This window comes from Trypanosoma melophagium (genome assembly GCF_022059095.1).
Source record: "Trypanosoma melophagium isolate St. Kilda chromosome Unknown ctg8segment0, whole genome shotgun sequence".
NCBI classification, from domain to species: domain Eukaryota; phylum Euglenozoa; class Kinetoplastea; order Trypanosomatida; family Trypanosomatidae; genus Trypanosoma; species Trypanosoma melophagium.
In genome coordinates this window covers 358,035-380,000 of record NW_027125192.1, presented here as the reverse complement: position 1 = coordinate 380,000, position 21,966 = coordinate 358,035, and the positions used below count along the sequence as shown (strand labels likewise).

The 21,966-nt window shown below is 36.8% G+C and overlaps 11 protein-coding genes across 11 annotated transcripts in view; all 11 read right to left on the bottom strand.

The window, feature by feature from the left end:
* The window catches only part of LSM04_000942 (uncharacterized protein), a gene marked incomplete at both ends in the record, with an annotated part of 729 nt that extends 232 nt beyond the window's left edge, over nucleotides 1–497 (bottom strand). Inside the window, one exon of the mRNA XM_067333291.1 lies at nucleotides 1–497. This exon is cut by the window's left edge and continues 232 nt beyond it. Within this exon, the coding sequence (XP_067186013.1) occupies nucleotides 1–497 (497 nt within the window).
* Nucleotides 498–685: 188 nt separating this feature from the next.
* On the bottom strand, nucleotides 686–1,759 carry LSM04_007890 (Ulp1 protease family; the record flags this gene model as incomplete). Its single annotated transcript, XM_067333290.1, has 1 exon — nucleotides 686–1,759. One exon carries the CDS (start codon nucleotides 1,757–1,759, stop codon nucleotides 686–688), a length of 1,074 nt encoding a protein of 357 aa, XP_067186149.1.
* A 204-nt stretch (nucleotides 1,760–1,963) lies between these two features.
* LSM04_005762 (uncharacterized protein) lies at nucleotides 1,964–3,049 on the bottom strand (the record flags this gene model as incomplete). The annotated part of the gene is made up of 1 exon (XM_067333289.1): nucleotides 1,964–3,049. One exon carries the CDS (start codon nucleotides 3,047–3,049, stop codon nucleotides 1,964–1,966), a length of 1,086 nt encoding a protein of 361 aa, XP_067186106.1.
* Nucleotides 3,050–4,604: 1,555 nt separating this feature from the next.
* On the bottom strand, nucleotides 4,605–7,499 carry LSM04_000255 (Serine-threonine/tyrosine-protein kinase; the record flags this gene model as incomplete). Its single annotated transcript, XM_067333288.1, has 1 exon — nucleotides 4,605–7,499. The coding sequence occupies one exon, from the start codon at nucleotides 7,497–7,499 to the stop codon at nucleotides 4,605–4,607; it is 2,895 nt and encodes a 964-aa protein (XP_067186000.1).
* A 1,033-nt stretch (nucleotides 7,500–8,532) lies between these two features.
* LSM04_003606 (uncharacterized protein) lies at nucleotides 8,533–10,107 on the bottom strand (the record flags this gene model as incomplete). The annotated part of the gene is made up of 1 exon (XM_067333287.1): nucleotides 8,533–10,107. One exon carries the CDS (start codon nucleotides 10,105–10,107, stop codon nucleotides 8,533–8,535), a length of 1,575 nt encoding a protein of 524 aa, XP_067186070.1.
* A 697-nt stretch (nucleotides 10,108–10,804) lies between these two features.
* On the bottom strand, nucleotides 10,805–11,935 carry LSM04_000961 (PQ-loop repeat; the record flags this gene model as incomplete). Its single annotated transcript, XM_067333285.1, has 1 exon — nucleotides 10,805–11,935. The coding sequence occupies one exon, from the start codon at nucleotides 11,933–11,935 to the stop codon at nucleotides 10,805–10,807; it is 1,131 nt and encodes a 376-aa protein (XP_067186014.1).
* Nucleotides 11,936–12,559: 624 nt separating this feature from the next.
* On the bottom strand, nucleotides 12,560–15,031 carry LSM04_005375 (uncharacterized protein; the record flags this gene model as incomplete). The annotated part of the gene is made up of 1 exon (XM_067333284.1): nucleotides 12,560–15,031. One exon carries the CDS (start codon nucleotides 15,029–15,031, stop codon nucleotides 12,560–12,562), a length of 2,472 nt encoding a protein of 823 aa, XP_067186099.1.
* Nucleotides 15,032–15,599: 568 nt separating this feature from the next.
* Nucleotides 15,600–15,893, bottom strand: LSM04_009557 (uncharacterized protein; the record flags this gene model as incomplete). The annotated part of the gene is made up of 1 exon (XM_067333283.1): nucleotides 15,600–15,893. One exon carries the CDS (start codon nucleotides 15,891–15,893, stop codon nucleotides 15,600–15,602), a length of 294 nt encoding a protein of 97 aa, XP_067186171.1.
* A 615-nt stretch (nucleotides 15,894–16,508) lies between these two features.
* On the bottom strand, nucleotides 16,509–17,153 carry LSM04_001909 (uncharacterized protein; the record flags this gene model as incomplete). The annotated part of the gene is made up of 1 exon (XM_067333282.1): nucleotides 16,509–17,153. One exon carries the CDS (start codon nucleotides 17,151–17,153, stop codon nucleotides 16,509–16,511), a length of 645 nt encoding a protein of 214 aa, XP_067186032.1.
* A 907-nt stretch (nucleotides 17,154–18,060) lies between these two features.
* Nucleotides 18,061–19,320, bottom strand: LSM04_000291 (uncharacterized protein; the record flags this gene model as incomplete). Its single annotated transcript, XM_067333281.1, has 1 exon — nucleotides 18,061–19,320. One exon carries the CDS (start codon nucleotides 19,318–19,320, stop codon nucleotides 18,061–18,063), a length of 1,260 nt encoding a protein of 419 aa, XP_067186002.1.
* Nucleotides 19,321–20,544: 1,224 nt separating this feature from the next.
* On the bottom strand, nucleotides 20,545–21,633 carry LSM04_000844 (uncharacterized protein; the record flags this gene model as incomplete). The annotated part of the gene is made up of 1 exon (XM_067333280.1): nucleotides 20,545–21,633. One exon carries the CDS (start codon nucleotides 21,631–21,633, stop codon nucleotides 20,545–20,547), a length of 1,089 nt encoding a protein of 362 aa, XP_067186011.1.
* Nucleotides 21,634–21,966: the final 333 nt, after the last annotated feature.

Genomic DNA, 21,966 nt, shown 5'->3' with positions numbered 1-21,966 from the left:
TACTCCTTTCCAACCGGCAGCTCCGTCACCCGCAACTCCCCGCCGCTTCCACTCGTGTTTGGGTGAAGAATGGCAGTCGTGCGGTTTGCGGGAAATGCGGCGGCCGCACATGTCAGCGGGACGTGTGGAGAAGTCGCGGAAACGCCGTCCGCCTGCCGCCGCCGTCCCGCCAGCCACTCCCGCGTGAGTCGCGCCTCCGTAGCGGACAACCACGAAGATGAAGAAGAAAAGAGATGCGTATTATTATTATTATTATTATTATTATTATTGGGGGATTCGAGTGGAAGTGGTGTGGGGTGCACGTCTACGGGTTCGGCGGGGATCATCACCGGCGGGCGTCCCCCGCGGCGTTGGGGAAAAAAGGAGGAACGAGTGCTGCTGTTGTTATTACTATTATTATTGCTCGTACTACTATTATTGTGATTTTGTGTGGAATTGTTTTTGTTATTATTGCTATTTATATTGCTGTTGCTGTTGTTAGAGCTGCTCTGTCCCATATACCGGAGTATACCTATAAATATACTCACACAAGCACAGCGACAAACAGAAAGAGATAAAGAGACAGAGACAGAGAGAGAGAAATAGTAATAAACAGGGGAATATGTATGACTCACATCATTAAGAGAAATAATACAGTCGTGTAAACATAACCACAAAGAGAAAGAAAAAAAAAAACAAAGAAGCTTTAAGGATTTGTGAAGAAACACATAGGCAAACGCCGAAGACTTTTCTTTAATAGTAACTCATGTACCATAACACGTCTTAATATCGTCACATCATCTTGTGTAAACGATGGGGCAACATTATTTACTAAACACCACGCAAAATAACAGACAAAAACACCACAATCAAACATATTTTGTTGCTGTGGTGCAAAGAGAAAATCTTTAATTTCTGTTGATAGTCGTGCGTGTGACGGCTTCGCCACACAAAGATGCCAATGATTCACTTCTGATATATTGTGATCATTACATAAAATACGCCTCGCCTCAGAGAAGGTGTGGGCTAACTGACGAAGAATATACTTTCCACGTGATATAGTCGCCTCACCATGTATATAACTATCATAATAAACCCATGTTTTATTTTCCCAGTTAAGCGCCGCTAAGGCCCAATGGGTTTGGGATAGATTGATAGGCACAAGAATAATACGTGTTTTGCCTGGAAACAAAATGTGTTGACGACGTTTTAACCAACGAAGTATACCACTATTAAATTGTAATGGTGGTAATTCTTTTGATCCTGCAGAGGCACCATTTCCACGTAATTCCTGTTCAATCTTCGCAAAGAAGTGTGTTCCCATAGACATTGTTACTTCTCCATGTTCATAACTATTACGTTCCTCACATATCATACTTATATAGGCGTTAATGATTTGATCATTTAGCCAACGTCCAGGTCCTAGTGTGGTGAGTTGTTCATATGTTAAGGAGAGACCATTTTTATATGAGACTGCTATACTCTGACTACTGTGATCATTTCTTTTTCCCAACTCTATAGTTTCTCTATAAACTTGGGCATCTTCTTCGTCTGTGATCACATCATGAAGAAGTACCGCCTTTCCTTCCCTAATTTGCCGTTGAACTCCACAAAAGAGCTTCGCTTCGGGTTTTATATTATGAATAGCCTTTATCACTTCTGTGATGACAATCGGTACTATATAATGATCCAATGCCCGTTTATAAAGACCTTCTGTGCGTCCAAGATGACAGTCCACAATTTTCTTCACCGTATTTTTACACATGAATATCGTAGTCATATCATATATTTCACGTAAGCGTTTATCTTTACTTGTTTTAGCGAACCCATTATTATTATTATTATTATTATTATTATTATTATTATTATTATTATTATTATTATTATTATTATTATTATTATTATTATTATTATTATTATTATTATTATTATTATTATTATTATTATTATTATTATATTATTATTATTATTATTATTATTATTATTATTTATTATTATTATTATTATTATTATTATTATTATTATTATTATTATTATTATTATTATTATTATTATTATTATTATTATTATTATTATTATTATTATTATTATTATCGCGTTGTAGTAGTTTCTCTAATTCCCGAATGTATCCCGGTAATGCCTGCGCCTCCCGTAAACGTTGTGCTAATACGCCACTTCTCACTGCAGTGTTACTAAGAGGAAGTGGAGGCGTTAATGAAGCCTTACCGTTATTAATACCAATATTAGTATTAGTATTATTAATAAATCCTTTCGTATACACTACAGGATTCTCTAGTGGTTTACGTGGTGGGGGTGTTTGTGAGGGTGTAAAGGGCCCTCGTCCATCCAGTGTATTAACCACCAGCACAGCTGCATGCGTACTAGTCGTAATAGTTCCATCTCCATCATTGTAATCATCATCATAATAACTATTATCATTGATATTACTATTGCTATGATGATGATGATGAACCTCACTATTGTTCTCGGATACGTGGGTTTGATTTAGTGGTAACTCCCATACTGACATTCGGGCAGAGAGAAAGTCATCCCACTTATTACCATCCGGTACAGGAAAGGATGAAACTGCGTGAACATGAGCATTTCTCTGCTGATCATTTTCCATCCATGACTCATGCGATACATTAGATGATACACTTCCTTTTATGTTTTTTCTTCTTCTTCTGTCTTGTATAAAAGAGTACCGGTGAAATGCATCACTCTCATCATCCACGTCATTTATAATAATACTACTTTCAGAGCCCCAATGCAGGAGATCCTCTGTACTGTGTGATGGTGGAACCCGACTTGAATTCTCAACATATCTACTACCGCTACTACCACCAATGCTGTTATTATTATTATTATTATTATTATTATTATTATTATTATTATTATTATTATTATTATTATTATTATTATTATTATTATTATTATTATTATTATTATTGCTAAACGCCTGGGAACGTCGATGGCAGAATGGTTGTTGTTGTTGTTCCTCCAAAGAATGAAAAGATCTAAAAAATCTCCCCCACACCCAGTCACATCTCTGAAGGAGAGTGTCTATCATTTAAGGACTACTGACGTACACAATTCCGTACTCTTTTTAGTGTTGTTATTGTTATTATTCCCAACACGAATGATAGACTGAGTCGTAAAGAGGAACTGAGAAACTGAAATGCAACGTAATTAATAATAATAATAATAATAATAATAATAATAATAATAATAATAATAATAATAATAATAATAACACAACTACTCCAATACAAAACGAAAAAAACAATCGATCAATCCAAACTATTCACTCTTGTGCTTCTCCTTATGAGTGTAATCAACTTAACTGTGTTCCACACAAAAACTACAGAAGAAAAGAAAAAGGGAAATAAAAAAGGGGATGAGAACGTGATGTGGCGTTAATAAAATAACCACCCTGTTCACTCCCCTCCCTTTCTTTCTTTCTCTCTACGTATTTATCTTTTTAAAATGTGTGTACAAAGAGAGACAGATACCTGTCCTTCCCCTTTCTTATTTTTATTTATTTTTTTCCTTCTCTTGACGAATAGAAGAAGAAGAGTAAAAACATTTTTGAAAATATGACATATATAGACGTATTACGAAATACTACAAAGAAAAAAACAGTAGAAATAGAGAATAAATGTATTCGCTAAACAGTACAGTTGTAAATTTTTGAAAATATTCACTCATTCTAACTTTTTGCTCGATCGCATTGTTTTTGTTTTTGTTTTGGACGGAGGGAATTAGAGCAACTCAGAGGTTTTCGTTATTACGAGTGAAGAGAAAAATACATTTCCTCCGTTCTCTCGCCTGTCTTCTGCATGAAGTATCATACCACAACCGAATTCATAAACATACACAAAAGAAAGAAAAACATCTATATATAAGTAAAAATATGAATAAACATAGGGCGACATCCAAACATAAACCTATTTGTTGTTCTTTCCCTCACTCCACTCCACTCACTCTTTCACCTATTCTTCTTTTTTTTCCCCCTCTTCACATACATACACACACACACAAGCAAACGTATGTATTGTATTATATTATTTAGACATGTGTTTTTGTGCGCATGGATGGATAAATAGGTATTTTTTTTTTTTCCTTCTTTTATTTTTGTTGTTAATCCGACTCTTATGTTCCTCTATTCTTCTTTGCTTTCGCGCAGACGTTGCTGCTAACAATAATAACATATGATGTTATTCTTCATTTTTGCTCCCAAGCTCTCAAATACCATAGAGCTAATAGAAAAACTGATTATCAGAGATATCAAAAATCCCACAAAAACAAAAAAAAAAGAGTGCATGAAACCAGGGATAGAAAAAAAAGAAACAGTACAACAACAACAACAATAGTGATAATATCAACCGTTATATATATATATATATATATATATATATTCCCACTCTTTTTTTTTTCACTTTTTTTTCCTTCCTAACGTCTTCGCTTTTTTTTCATCGTTTTCTTTCCCCCCTCTCTTTCCCTTTTCCATTCTTCTTCCTCTTTTTTTTTTTAAGCAAGCCGCTTGACAGTCTGACATTTCGCCTTATTCTCCTTACTCCTCCTCTCTCTTCATGGTGTGTGTCTACATATTAGTATTATTATTACTACTTCTTCTTCCCCTTCCCAGTGGCCCGCAGCATTGCCTCTGCGTCGTACAGCCGTGTGTCCGATGGCAGTCGCGGCAGTCCCGATGCCTCAGCGGCCGCCTCGTAGTTTGTGTCGCGCCACGGCGCCTCCATCGCCCCAGACGCCGTCGCCTCCTTCGCCCAGTGGCCAAAGAGAAAATATTTCGACTGCAGCAACTCCACCGCCGTTGGCCGCCGCTCGGGATCGTAGCGGAGGCACTTCCGCAGCATCGACTGACACTCCGCGGAGAGGTGCGGGGGGAGGGGAATCGCATTATCGTGCTGGCGGAGATACGTCTTGATGTTGGCCAGCCACGCCGCGTCAACGGCGTCCTTTTCCTGCCGTGTGCGGGGGGCGGCGAGGGTGGCGGGGCTGAGATCCGCAAACACACCGCCGAGCGGCGTCGATAACTCAATGAAGAGCATCGCAAAGGCGTAGATGTCACTGGCGGGGCTGAAGGAACCACCGCAGTGCAGTTCCGGGGCGAGGTGTGTGACTCGCCCCAGTCGATGCACCTTATTCGGGCTGACGGTGTCACCCTCGCCAACGAGAATAGAGCGTATGCGGCCGTAGTGGCCTAATTTAATAAGCGGTTTACAGCGGCGACGCCCGGTCGGGTACATATTAATACTATTCTCAGCTAGATCTGTTTGGGTGCTACTTAGTGCGGCTAATTCTACACTATGGCGCTTGGCACCTTCTTCATTTTGATGCATATCAATCTTGGAGTCATTGTTCATAATACTTTGTTCGTTGCTAATATTAATGTTACTATTATTATTATTATTATTATTATCATTATTATTATTGCATGTCATGCTACCATTATTATTGGAGAATACATTCTTCCTTATAGCACTGGTGCTGCGGTGGACGAATTCGCCTGTTGGCACTCCGCTAAGTATCAAAGGTGGAAATATTGGCAGTCGTGATGGTCCACAAAAGGAACCACCTCGTACAATTGTTACTCCTTCCAAATTAGGGCTCTTGAAGACATTCACCTGCTCCACACTTGATAGTGGAGAGGGAAGTGGAATATTCTCATCATCAGTATAGGCATTTTCACGCAAATACAATTTAACATCATCATCCATCCAATGACAACCTTTATCATTGCTCTCATTATCTGGAACATTATAGCTCCCCTTACTCATATTGTTGTCATTGTAGTCATTGGCAGTGTTATTATTATTATTATTATTATTATTATTATTATTATTATTATTATTATTATTATTATTATTATTATTATTAATATTATTGTGGGTATTCCCCAGTGTCGTAGTTGGTTGCGCTAACAGAATCGCATCTCCCTCTTGAGCAACTTTTTGCTTTAACGCCTTCTTTTGTGGGTTCCATCCTGCATTAGATACAACACTATCATTTAATAAATTATCTGTAATATCTGTATGATAGTGTGAGTGCATAGTTGCAGGATCCATAAGCGCGAACACACGACGAACACAATCAGCTGGTACCTTTGAAAACTTTCCAGCAGGAATATCAGCAATGTACGCAGGGAAACATGTAGAGTATACATTTTGAATATGATTTACAAGATATACATTCTTAGCACACAAATCAGTATGTACCTCATTATTTTCATGTAAAAAGGCTAAGGCAACAAGGACATCTCTCAGATATGCACGTACCATAAGTTCATGCATATACGTTCTTCCAAATTTTTCTGGAATTTCTGTCAATAACATATTACGCAGTGTCCCATATCTCGCATATTCCATATAAATACGTACTTTATTGGGTGTACGCGATCGTGTTTGCCCTGTAGGCCGCTCAGTTGGTTTATATGCTAAGTGCCGTGCCACAAGAATACCACTATTCCCCCCTACACCACCAACACCAACACTGTTGCTATTACTAATTTCCGCTGCTACTACGGCGAGAGCCGTGGCCGCTACAGTTGCCGTTACGGCAGGCGGTGGAGGAATTGTTGTGGATGTGGAAACAGCCGCCGTTGTGCTTAAATTAGCATTCGCCGCCGCCGCCTGGGAATCCGGGGATAACATCTCTGACATATCTGGAAGTATAATCGCATCCTCACCAGGCTCCATGGGATCATCATAGACGCTTTCCATTTGTAGTAACTTTAAGAGACGGGAGCTAGATCCAAGGCGAGTAAGTCGTTGTACTTCTTCTCGGAGTCTTTTATACATAAAATTGGCATTATCTCCCTTTAACGTATATTCCTTACATGCAATAAGATATCGCGTTGGTGGAGTTATCGTTACACTTTCCCTTGTTGATGTCTCACTCGTATTCTTTACTAATACAGATGATCGGCATCCAGCTGATTTAGACTTCGGAACTACTACTCCCCCTTTTTCTGGGATAGTGTTTCTCGTTGTGGTATGTATCGTCATATCCGCTAACATTACTTCACTGTAATATCCTCGTCCAATGATATGTTTGACTGGTGCAACATGATAGAATGTGAGAACACCGGGTTTAGTTGATAATTCCCCTCCTTTACTGAGTTTCTTCTTGAAATTACTTCTACCACCTGAGTTTTTGACTGGTGTAGATTCAATAAGTTTATCATGTCCTGCTCCTGGGGCATTAAATAGTTTTTGTACATCCTCCACTTGTGCATTGTACCATTGACGAAGGGATGGGGATGGGGAGAAGGGTTGAATATCACCACCATCTTCAAACTCCTCTTCACGCTTCTTTGTTTTATTATTATGATTATAATAATAATTATTATTATTATTGTTTTTATTATTTTTATTATTATCACCACTTCTACCCCTTCTCCTGCCTTTTTTGTTTGAATCCAACTCACGAACCGCATTATTATTGTAGTTGGGGTGTGGATGGGCCGTTCTTTCTGCCGTTGACTGCTTACAACCCATAATGACTGGTGTGATGTTAGGCAAGTAACAAATAATAAAGCGTTCGGCTAGAAAAAAGATTTATTAGTAACAATAAATAATAACAATAATAGTGATAATACCAATAATAATTACAATAATAATATGGCACAACAATACCAGTAGTAGTAATAACGGCTAGTACTACTAATACCAAATAATGGCAGACACAATTGTCAACCCAATAGTCAATAACTTTTACTAACAGTTATATATATCTATCTATATATTATAGCTATATAGATAGATAGATACACTAGATAATCTTCGTTTTGTACGTCTGTGTAGTTGTATAAGTGTACGATCAATCTGTTCCCCCTCCTCTCTCTTTTTTTTTTCTTTCCCCTTATATGTGAGTAAGTATGTATGTAACTGTGACGAATGAACCCAAGGCTAAAGAGAAGGAACCACTAATAATAACAATAACAATATCACAGAAGAGGAAAAGAGAAAACCTGAAGAAAAATAAGTAAAATAAATAAGTAAATAAAAACCTCTTTTTTTTTCTTTTTGTCTGATCCTATGATTGTTTCCGCGGCCCTATACTTTCAACTTTTTGGGCCTTGTCTGATGCCAAGAGCAGTAAAATTAAGAAAAGAGAAAAGAAAAGAATTAATTACCCAGAATAATAATAATAATAATAATAATAATACTAATAATAAATAAATAACACTACCCCCAATATATTGTTTTCGTTAGATAGTTGACAGCCTTGTAAACATTATTATTATTTCCACCATTCTGATGGACAAAAGAAGTGAAAACCAAAGCAAAAAAAAAAGAAAAAGAAGCCCAATTATTAATTACGCTAACCACAACGTTCCATTAGGAAAGTTACTTGAAACCATTAAAACAGAAAAAAAAAACGAAAAAAATAAAATAAATAAAAACAAAATATATGTATAATCTCTGTATATGAAATATATACGCCTCCATATATATATGTGTGTGTGAAAAGATCAATAATATACAGCCCATCCATAAGATCCTGTATTTTTCTTTTCTTTTTTCCTTCTTATTCATCCACTGACACCTCTTCTACAGTCATACTCTTAACATCATTCATTCTTTTCTTCTGCCGTAATGCACGCACTACAAGCCATAAGGTACAATTACCGGGATCCACATCCATTTTCATCTCTTTATAATCATCTTTACACTCATTTCCTTCGTTTTCTTCTTTTTCTTCAATCTCATTTAAATATAACTGTAAAGTTGTCAAAGCACTCGCACGAAGATTGTGCCATTGTGCCTCATCACGCTCTTGTTGTTGTCGCTGTGCAATAATTATATCACTTGTCGTACGGCACTTCTCTTGCAGTGATGCGAGCATCATTTGTGTGTAGTGTGAATAGAGAGATTGACGTTCTTGTGTGTATGCCTGTGCGAATTTCCACCACTCCGCCTTTTGGCCTTGTAGGAGCAATGAAGACTGTAGTGTCTGGAGAAATTCTGGTGTTTGTATTTGTGTAATAAAGTGGGAATGGAATGGATTTGTATTCCACGTGGTGTGTGTGAAGATAAACTGTATAACTTCTGTTAATTCTGTCATAGTAAAGGGATCCTCTACAGTACTACTATTAATAATAGTATTAGTATTATTATCAATAGTTATATCCATGTAGGAACCCGGCATAGGACCACTACTACTGTTATTATTATTATTATTATTATTATTATTATTATTATTATTATTATTATTATTATTATTATTATTATTATTATTATTATTATTATTATTATTATTATTATTATTATTATTATTATTATTATTATTATTATTATTATTATTATTATTACTGTCATTATTATTATTATCCATCATCACATTATGCAGATCTAAATACTCCTTTATAACTTTAATAGAAAGAGCAATGACACTTCGCAATGGACGTTTCCGCTTTAAACAAAACAGTTTTTCCTCTTCTTTTTCCTCTGTTAATCGTATTGGTGATATTGGCAATGGTACAACACTCCATACACGTCGTTCCGGTCGTAATTTCAATGCTGCCCGTTCCAGTCTCTTCTCTAATAGAGATAACCGCCGCATAACACCGTGATAGAACCGCACGGCCACGACTGGTTTATACCAATCACGAATGACCATCTTTTCCCACAACTCCGCGAGAATGGCTTTTTGTTTTAATATAGAGCCGGTGTATGCATACACTGCTGCCTGTGCTCGTCTCTCTTCTGCTTTAGAAAGATATATGGATGGGTGTGTATTATTATTATTATTATTATTATTATTATTATTATTATTATTATTATTATTATTATTATTATTATTATTATTATTATTAATTGTGGAGCCCTCTGCTGTGTGGTGGAGCTGTTTCGATATGAATTGCTGTTGAACGGCGATACCGCGTCTTATTCGTCTACACTCCGCCAATAGAGCCGCGGCAATATCTTCCAATCGACATAATGCACTCACCGCCGTCTGTTCCGCATCTCCCTCTATTATATTCTGTTTGTTGGTATTATTAGCATTATTATTATTATTATTATTATTATTATTATTATTATTATTATTATTATTATTATTATTATTATTATTATCATTCTCTGCGGTTGTGGGAGTTGACATGATCGAGTCGATAATTAGAGCTGAACCACAAGAAAGAGAAAATGAGAAGCAACCACTTGGCAAACCTCTCAACCCTCCAAAATAGTATTCGGCTTTCTTTGTTTGATTGTCTACGAAAAAAAAAAAGCAAAAGAAAATAAATCATTAGAAAACACGTTAAGAGACATAGAAATAGTGATAATAACCAGCGAATATCAAGTATACCCATTTAAAGAAAAAGAAAAAAATCAAAAGGTACAGTTCACTCATAGAAAAGGAAAAAGAAAAAGCAAGCTGTACAAGTATATATGAACATATGCATACGTGTATATGTGTATCTTGTGACTGTTAAAAAAAAAAAAAAACACACAACGGGTGAAAGAAAGAGTGAGAAAAAAAAAGATCCATAATCTTTTTTCTTTTTCTTCCCTCTCTCTATCTGTCCCCATCTCTATATCTATCTCTCACAAATAGACTATATATATATATATATATATATATATATATATATATATATATACTTAACCAACAAAGCCGTTCTTCACTCTACACCCCACCCATCACCCACTCCCCTTCATTACCCCGCGCCCAAATATTATCGCCCAGTACAAATTGCATCCATCCGTTAGAAAAGGCATTAAATATAATAACAATAACAACAATGCTTGGGAGAGAAATATCTCTCTCCCTCTCTCTTATTTAAATCGCTATTTAAAAATTAGTTCTTCTTAGTACCTTGTTGCCCCACCATCTCCCCCTCCGTAGCCGCCGTTGGTGCGGTTGCAGCCACGACGTCCATCATTGAAACATCCCCAAATCCAACAACTGCAATATCATTCAATTCTTCTCTGCTCGCCGCTCTGCGATTACGGCAGCGGTAATACACCACTTGTGCCACTACTATCACATCTAATGCGATTTGAACACAACCGCAGAAGAGAAACGGAAATGGCTGCTTGTCTGCGATGAAATAAATCACCTTAATCACATCGCCCAATACCCAAGTGAGTACAAGCATCATAGTGAGTCCCGTTGTACTGCGTCTACGGTGATTCCGCAGGATTTGCGGTAATACGAGTAGTGCCTCCAGTCCAAGTGCCACATATCCAATCACCACCGGTACACGAATAAGGGCATAATATATAAATACCAACGCGGTTGCTGTAAAGAGCCAAAAAAGGTACGCCCGCACCAGTCCTGTGGGGGAAACCGATAATATGGCAAGTTCAATGCGAGAAGCTTGATGATCTAACCAAACAAAGGCAAAGCAACGTGCATGACGTTCTTCCACTATCACCGTATTATTATTATTATTATTATTATTATTATTATTATTATTATTATTATTATTATTATTATTATTTATAGGCGGTGATGATGATGCTGCTATTACAGTTGAATCTCTGTGATTTGTGCCGTTAGTCGTTCTGCCCCTTTCTGGTGATTCTTCTCCATTCATTACCTCAGGAAGTTCATTATCTTGATAAGCCGAATGTACAATATGTACAACTATTAGTAGTAATAGCAAATGCACCACAACGGCGAGTATGGATTGAAAAAGAAGTGCAAGGGCAAAATGAAATCCAAAATAGTATAGAATACGAATACTATTGCTCAACAACAGAATTGCTGAGACAATGGGGGAGTATCCCTCCACATTTCTTTTGGTAGACATCTCATGAATTTGAAATATATACCCAATATGAGGACCAATCACCATACCTATTGAAAATAGAAAAAAACCAATATCTTTCCATGAATAACCAGCAACCATTGAATTATCTGGCTCATTTCCTGAAGAGGATATGGCGCTTTTATTTAATATATTATCCCTCACTTTTTGTAACATGATTGGTATTACCATCGGCGTTTTTTTTTTTTTTTGCTTTTTACCTTAATAATAATAATAATAATAATAATAATAATAATAATATATATATATATATATATATATATATATATATATATATATATTAGAAAGATATATATTCCACTATAAACAATAACTCCTCTTATCGGTGACTTTATATTATTCCAGGTAGTACTAGTACCGCCTTGTATTTATACTTGTATTTCTTAAGAAAATTATATTAATTGAATATCCCAAGCTTCGTTAAATGGACACAAAACAAAAAGAAAAAGAAAACACACACTAAAAAAAAACTTTCGTTTCGTTTTTACCTTCTTCTATATATTTAAGATTGAGAAGACCGAGAAAAGAGTAAACAAAAGAAAGAGAAAATATTTTTACTATTATCAAATAAGCAAAATAAAATTAAAAATTGCATGGCATTTAACAATTTAATTGCCATTTAAATTATGAGATGTAACACTTAACCTTTCTTTCTTTAAAATGCTTTTTTTTTTGTTTCACTCATCATCGCGTTGTTTATGTATTATAAACCTGTGGAAAATATATACAACGACGCCAGTTAATATATATATTTATTTATTTATTTATTTATTTATTTACTTATTCAGAAACTATTATATTCTGTGTTGCTCCTTCTCCTTTATCTACACCATCTGTCAGTTCTAGACACCGCAGTACTTGACGTCCAAGTGGAATGAGTCGCCGCATCGTTTCTTCTGCGGCAGATATGGATGAATTTGTTGTTGTTGTTGCTGTTAATTCATTGGCATTAGTACTAGTATTATTATTATTATTATTATTATTATTATTATTATTATTATTATTATTATTATTATTATTATCACTATTAGTAGCAGTAGCATTCTTTACATTCTCTTCATTTAAGACATGGACGCTATCACACAATCTCTCCACTGCCGTCTGTACTCGTTTCACTGTTTCATATACACACAACTCCCGCGTCGTTGTTGCACCCGCCGGTGTACGGAGAACTCCCCACAGCACCGCATACACCTGTCCTGCTAATGCACATTGCTGAATAAGAAGCAGTTGTACTTTTTTTTCTTTTTCTCTTTCTTTTTCTCCCACTTCTTTATTATACTCTTCTTGTGTACATTCTTTCGTAAAGAGTTTGGGTGGGGCTTTACAGTATTGTCTGCTTATTTGTTCTAACATATCTGCAGCATCTTGCAGTAATGCGTGCAGAGCGGCGATGGTGTTTAGTGAAGCAACGGCAATATCATTTCCAGCCAAATTAGCCAACACCACCACACATCTCGCCAAAAGATCAAATACAGTACTTTCATACACAAGATCAGTGAAACAATTATTATTATTATTATTATTATTATTATTATTATTATTATTATTATTATTATTATTATTATTATTATTATTATTAGGCATCGTGTTATATGTTTTATGTTCCATTGCCTCTTTGTGTGCTGTGTGTAAACGCACAATTGTGGAAACGGCAATCGTGGAGACGACACCCGCGGCGAGGGACTCCGATACACTTAACGCCGCCTCTGTGGGAATAACCGCCGAGACATCTATATTATTATTATTATTATTATTATTATTATTATTATTTTTATTTTCTTTCTCTTCTTCTGCCCCTCCAACTATAGTGTTATTCTTGTTATTCATATCATGTGTCGTAGGCATCGTATGCATATTGGCTTCTGCTAGTGTGTGATCATGCAAGTCTTTTCGCGTGGCGGTGAGATCGGCAAATGCCTCCATCGCACTTAATAACATATTCCATTGCAATCGATATTCCTCTGCGGCCCCCACATCCGCAAATCCCTCCACCCCCACACCAAGCCGTAATACTGTAGTGAATGCCATCTGCAGTCCACCAGTCTCATCACCTGGGCGATAGAGTGTCTCATACACCATGGGTAGATTCTTACTACTGCTGCTAATACTCTTTAAGGCCATCCATGCTTTATGTAAAGGTGGAAGAAATGCTAATATGACTGCCTGTTGGGATGGAGAAGCTGTGGGGAAAAATATCACCTTATCACGATGAACAGCTCCACCTAAAGAATGTGAAAGACTATTTTCATCACTAGTTTGCATCTCACTTATAAAAGACTCCGATAACCACATGAGTCCTTGTGCGATGGCCTCTACAGTACCGTAGGATACTTCTTCATAGCGGTATTGTACACCCGATGCATTATCATCCGCCTCAGCTGTAATAAGTCGTGTGAGTGCCCCTAAAGCCGCATCTACCGCCACACGTTGATCACTTTTATAACTGTCCATGTTATTATTATTATTATTATTATTATTATTATTATTATTATTATTATTATTATTATTATTATTATTATTATTATTATTATTATTATTATTAGCGGTAGCCACAACAAAGTCAGAGAGTACAGTTTCACCCTTTGCCTTTGCTGCCCGTTGGGCGCCATTCTCTGAGAGACAAACAAGATTTAACGCCGCGAGTGCAGTCCACGCACGTCCTTTTACACTTAATCGAGAAGACATGGCAAGTGTTCCAAGCACTAACTCCACCGCCCCCTGTTCCACAAGCATATCTGCTATACTGTTCTTCGTAGATTTATGATTATTGCTATTGTTATCATTGGTATTTATAAGGGAATCATCATTCGATTCCACCCCGTTATCCTCATGAGAAGTATTCGATACATGTGAAGTATGGGAAAGTTGACACATGTTTGCAATGCAACGACAACATCGTTCACGAACAATGGTGTCATTTGCATACAAAGCCATAACCTGTAATATCAAGTGTGAAGATGATGTCGATGGTAGTTGTTTATTAGTATTATCATTATTAGAGTTATCGGTAGACATATTAAATGACGCAATAGTTTCGGAATCGGCATCCGTAGAGTCTAGAGAAAGCAATTGCTGTAATACGGCATGTGTAAGTGCAGTATCTTTATGATGATGATGTTCCGCAAGCACCTTTAGTGTTTGTGTAAGAGTTGTAGTGGAGTTTGGTGCTAATGAATTGCCCTTGGCATCAAGGAACATGGCTTTGCTTTCTGCAAGAGTAAATAAACGAAGAAAAGAACGGCGTAACATTATCTGGTTTACAGTTTCTTTTCTTATTCATACTATTTCTTTCTTTCTTTCCTGTGTTGATGTATGTGTATTGTTTCTTTTTCCCCTGGGCTAGTGTGCCTCGTATGAGAAAAGGTGTTTCTCTCAATCAATCAAGAGACCTATATATATATATATATATATATATATATATATATATATATATATATATATATATACAATTATGTGTAAATAAATAGATAGAAATAGAAAGTGGTTGAAAAAGAGAGAACAATAATATAAAATAACTAAATATATAATAAATATATAATAAATATATAAACACATATATCACAGAGACAAAAAAAAATTCATAGTTATTTATATAAATAAATTATACAATAGTGTGTATGTGTGCACAAACATATGAATACGCGTGCAAAAAAAAAAAAAATAATAATAATAATAATAATAATAATAATAATAATAATAATAATAATAATAATAATGCGTATTTATCCCAAAAACAGATTTAGTGTATTCGTGCATTAAACGACTGATAATATATATATATATATATATAAAGATATACCTGTACTTATATTACGCTCTACTTCTTTGATCCCGACCCCTTTTTACTACCACTGCTGCTGTTCGCCTTTGCTCCCGCTGCTTTACCAAACTTCCCGCTGTTGTTATAACCACCGGAGCGGAACTTACGCCTCTTTACAGCGCCGCCCTTTGAAACAACATTTTTATACGCGAGTTTACGTTTTTGTGCGTTATTGCCGCGAATGTGGAGGGCGCGGAGTTGATTGTATGTTTTACTTTTGCGTTTCTTTGGCACAAATGTCTTTCCCTGCGATTTCGCCGTGCGGCGGAGTTGATTGTTGCTGCGGCCCATTATGAACCTTTTCTTCTTTCTTTCCTTATCTATCTTCACATTATTTATATTTATATACAGGGTTAGAAGAGCACAGATAGAGATAGAAATAAGAAAAGGCGATCATTAGATTATATAAAGATACAATATTATAAAGAATGGTAAAAGACACATACAGACACACACATACTTTATTGCAAAAGAGAGGTAATACGTGGCAAATAAAAAGGGCAATAAATGTTCATTATATATATAAACAAATTGCGCATAATAATAATAATAATAATACTAATAATAATAATAATAATAATAATAATAATAATAATAATAATAATAATAATAATAATAATAATGACAAAAGATTCAGAAAGATACACATATGTGTATACAAAAGCAAAGAAAACAATAAGGATGGGACAATAAAAGTATTATGGGTTGTTGGAAAAACAATTACATCACAACTTGTGTAACACCCCCCAAAAGAAAAAAACAATTAATAATAATAATAATTATTATTATTATTATTATTATTATTATTATTATTATTATTATTATTATAAGAGAAAGAAAGAAAGACCGAAAAAAAAACATGGTTTATCGGCAATTATTCATCAGAAAGCAGTTGTACAGTTAAATTCATTGTACTATCTCTTCTGGAAGTTCATCAATAGGAAACCCAGAAGGAATATTCATACATAAGGGCTTCCGCATTGAAGAAGTTTTAATATCTAACTTCTCTTTATTCACTCCATCGCTATTATTGATACCACCAACACTATTTCCATCCTTCTCTACGTCAGCTAAATTCCTATCCGTAATCGTTACTATCCCACTTGTCCTCATATGACTCTCCACATCATCTTTGCCTTCTTCTCTCGACATTATCATTTCCATTATTTTGGCTTCACACAACGCCTCGTCCCTCTCCACCTCACGGCGGTACATTTCCTGCAGTTCTGCATACTGCCGTTCCCGCTGCTGCTGTCGCTGATCTTCATATCCACTCTCGTCCAATCCAAGCCACCACACCAACTGCTGTCCACACGACTCCATCCACTCAACTGCATTTCGCATGTGTGGGTAGACTCGATATGCCGTGCGGCGTAATAATGCCGTTGGCACCCAATTAAACTCCACATCGTAATAAGGAAGGGCGGCAATACTGGCCGCACGCATGCGTCGCTGTTGCGATGACATACGTGTGGGAGTAAGTATGTTATGCGTTGTGGGAGAATCGGTATTACCTGATTCCCACCTTGTGGCAGGTGTACGGTATGACATTATCTACTTTAATTTACTTTTTTTTTGTTTATGTACCTTCTTTTTATTATTATTATTATTATTATATATATATATATATATATATATATATATATTTATTTATTTATTTATTTATTTATTTATTTATTTATTTATTTATTTATTTATTTATTTATTTATTTATTTATTTATTTATTTACTTTATTTACTTTACTTTCCACTGCTCTTGTTTTCGTTTATTATTTGTGTAATATGTGATTGTTTGTTGAATTAGGTTGTTATTCTTCCTTTTAATTTCATTTCCTCTTGTAGGTAAGATATAATACCACAGAAGCCATCCACCCACCCAGAAGAAAAAAAAAGGGAGGAATAAGAAAAAAAAATCCAAATAAGAAAAGGAAACAATGCAATGGCCATTTTTCTTTTTTTAACCATCATAATTAATTCAGAGACATTAGAAGGGGAAAAGAAAAGAGAGAAAACAGAATTCATTAAAACGATTGTCATCCAAGGATAGAACCAGTGGTAGAAGGGCAAGCAATCCAACCAAAAAAAAAATTAATAATAATAATAATAATAATAATAATAGTAATAATAATAATAATAATAACAAAGGCACTGACGCCTCAAACCTTGTTCATCCAGAATATTAATCATGTTTTTGGTCCGTCGATGTTTTTTTTTTTATTTACCACCGACCCTCCCAAATGCCATACCCAGATCCTTTAAGCACAACCCTTCCCCAATTACAACCACCATTGAGAAACGCATATAACTTCATATTTGTTTCTTTGTGTTTGTATACAAATAATATATATATATATATATATATATATATATATATATATATATATATATATACTATTTATGTTTAGCTACGGCGGTGTCTCGCACGCTTCTTAGAAATCACCATCTCTTCCAGTACTGACTACGACGATAACGATGATGATGAGGATTCTGCTGCCGTACTCTCGGACTCCTGAGAAGAACGTACAATAAAGCCCGAAAGACTTGTATCCTCATCCTCACTCTCATCACTGTTATCCTCGCCAAGTTCTGCCCGTTCTTCTGTGGAGGTGGAAGAGCGAAGACTGCAGCTGCTTGGTGAGAGACCTAATAACACACAACAATCATTGCAGACACCCGTAGAGGAATCCACTCGCGGTCCACCGCAGGCCTCATGGCGGAGTTTTCTGCATTTATTGCAGCGGAAGAGATCGCCGCCCTCTGCCCCGCACTGGACGCAGATGAGATCAAACATTGATTCCGCTTCAGAGGTGCTGGGAAGTGCTGTAATATCTCCTCTTGTTGAAATAGAAGTTGAGAATGCAGATGGGGATAAGTGTTTATTTGATTTCTTTGGGGGAGTCTTTGTTTGTGTGGTGTCAAAAGGTTGAGAGGAGTCCACATCTGTAGCTTCCTCGTCATCTAATAAATTAACTGCTCTATTCTGTTGATTCTGCTTCTTGCAAAATTTATGACGTTGTTCATTATTCTTATTATTACCATTAGTATCGATTTCTCCTGTAGGTTTCGGTGATAATGTTTGTTGGTGTTCCTTCTCTTTCCTAGACGAAGTCGACATTGAAGTAACCGTGTTGTTATGAAGAAACTTACGGTCATTCAATACTGCAAATTGTAGGAGTCTCTCTCCAGTTTGTCGCATCTCTTCCTGTAGTGATGCACACTGTTGATAACAGCAATCCGACCAACATTGTTCTTTATTAAGTAGTCGCAAGAGGAGTAACTCATTCCTTGTTAATAACAGGGAACTCTCCTCTCCAGGAGAGAGCACAGCATTGAAGAAGGCATCCATTGGGGATGGAATTAACATTCGCCACTTTTTAACTTCATTATTTCGATGATCCGTACGTTGTCGTTTCCTATCCAAACTGCTATTCTTCTCTCTATTATCGTCCTCAACACATCGTTTTTGTTTCGCAAAATCATTTAATTTTGCAAGGCTATTATTAGGAAAAGCACGCAGTAAAAGAGGAAGAACCCCTTGTACCCATTGTAAAGACGCCTTTTCATCATCTTCCCTTTGCTTTTTACATATTTCACCATCGCCGTTTATTTTCTTTCCTCCTGTAATAGAAGCAGTATTTTCATTCTTTTCAATGTCTGCGTAGAGATGATACACCGCTGCCAACGCCTTCCACTGGCGTGATGAGAGATGTAAAGACATGGTCACAACAGAAAAATTGCAGCAATAATGCGTTATTATTATTATTATTATTATTTATGATGTTCACTCTTTCTCACTAATATCCTTGTCTCCAATTATTATAATAATATTAGTAGTAGTTGCAAAAGAAAAGGTAGAAAAAAACAGAAAAAAACACAGTTTAGAAGCAAGAAAGATAGTCTTTTTTATTTTTATAAAGTGGAAAGAGGTTGTTTATTGGTGTGAAAATAATTCAATATTCAAAAACAAATCAAAAAGCTGGATTTTGGCGAACTCAGAACTGCATAGCAAGAAGATTATTCACGTAATGTCTTATCCAGCGAATTCTTTGTTTAGTGTTGATGTTATTGTTTTTGGCCTATTTTCTTCTTTATTTTGCTTCTCTTCTGTTGGTTTCATTACTATTATTTTCTTCTTTCGAGAAAGGAGAATGTAAGGAATGTATTCAGAGCGAGTTAACTATCCTCAAGAGTATTCCCATGTATACACACGCACGGATGAACAGTGATGAACACACAACTACTATAGTGGTTCATAATACTTTTTTTCAAGGGAAAAGAAAAAGAAGAATTAAAAAGTTCAGCGAATCTTTTTTTTCTTTAATACCATTCAAAGGTTCAATGGATAATACCAAATAGTCTTCACTTCTCTCTCTCTCTTTTTTTTCTTGTCTTTAATATAATGATAGAAAAAAACACTAAAAAAATGAAAAAAAAGTCCAGGTGTATGATGAATCTACACCATGATGTTCAGTGGAAAATCCCCGACTCAGATAAACAAGAGAGATAAGGAATGAAAGAAAGTAATATAAAAATAAAGTCAAAACTGAAGCATTATACCAAGTAAGTAATTATGTAAAGAAAAACACTAACAAGGAAAAAGCAAACAAATTCCGAGTCGTTCCTACAATATCATCGTCCTTTACTAAACGTTTTTTTTATTTTTTTTTCTTTTTTTTTTTCCTTTCGTATTGCCTTGTATTTTTTTTTTCTTTTCTTTTTGCCATCCTAATTATAGTGGACATAATATAATCATCACCATCTTGTGTTCAACAGCATAAGGGAATAGAGAGCGACACTATCCCTTCCCTCATTTCTCCACATCCACCCACCCCATTCACTCTGATCTACTTTCACGGTCCCATGCTTATCACTATCCTCCCCCACCCCCACCTTTATTTTCCCTTCTTTACTTCTGTGTCCTTTTATCTCTCACACAAACACCCTACAGCCGCCTCCAGACTGTGCAGTGTGAGAATCCAAGTTGATACCGCCGCACGTGATCGCGAATGAGAAAGGCCTCATCTGTCTCGCTGAGCAGTTCGAAATTGGGGCTGAGAATTTCCTTCACGGCCTCTTCCGACCGCGGCCCGCCCGGACGCCCGCCAATCCAGCGGTCCCGCGGGGTCGCCCCCTCCCACCACGAGTACGGCGAGACCAGCACGAGAACCCCGCCGGGTCGCAGCAGCCGCCCAAAGGCGTCCAGCAGCCGGCGGGGGTCCGGCACGCGGCAGAGAAGATTCGCGGCGAGCACCGCGTCGAACTGCACGCCGGGCGGCACTTTATACCACATCACATCCCCGTAGCGGCCGGCCGGGTGGGGCGTTAAGTGCGGGGCGCCCTCCTCCGCGAAGAGATTCATCGCATCCCCACAGTAGAACTCGCAGCGATTGGGAAAGGTGCCATGGGGGGCGTATGTGCTGCGATCAATGGTGATATCGCCCTGATCGGGGGCGGTGTATGTGACACGATGACGATGAGCTTTACCAGTGTCCTGTACGAGTTCCTTGGCAAGGTGGATAAAGATCTCGGAGTAGTCCAGACCAATGACCTTGTCAAAGTATTTACTCATCTCCAGTACGGAGGCTCCAGTGGCACATCCAATATCAAGAGCCAATGTAGTTGTACTTCCCGTTTGATGAGGGAATTCCTTGAATTTGCGTCCCACACGTATTGGAAAATCAAAACTCTCGCTGATAGTGCGAAGACGTTGTGCATAACTTGTGTGCGTAGGTGTGTAATGAAACTCCATATACTGTCGAGCACTACTCTCACTCTCATAGATTTCAGTACTGTCCTTCGGTTTCACAACTTCTTCTGAAGAAACACCGTTAGTCTTTTTAGCCTCATCTACTGAGGCAGCAACGTGCACTTGATGTCTCAATGATACCTTTCCTCTACGCAACAGTAGCATTATCAACGCCGTAACAGTTGAGGATGCAGCAGCTGTTACACCAATAGCAAGGGCAAGTTTCTTCTGTTCCGTTGAAATCCCGTTCAAACCATTACCGAGAGAACTTAGATTCTTTTCCATGGCGATAAAAAAAACTTAAAGATCACAAGCAAAAAAAAAGAAGAAAAATACAGTAAAAACTAACAGGGCTTCGTACCACAATTAATACATACAGAAAACAATAACAAAAAACATACAAGCATCCAATCAAGCTAACACACCACAAAGGCCGAATCGAACGGCTGCGAGTCCAACTCGCCTACGGGTTTGAAGCCCGCACCCAGCACCAGCTAAGCTCATCGTGGCACAAACACACACACACAGAGAGAGAGAGGTCTCTTTGTTTACAGCGCCCCTCCCCCGAGTCAAAGCTGTTCCCTCCTCCTAGTCCACCTCAGTCATAGTCTATAGCCT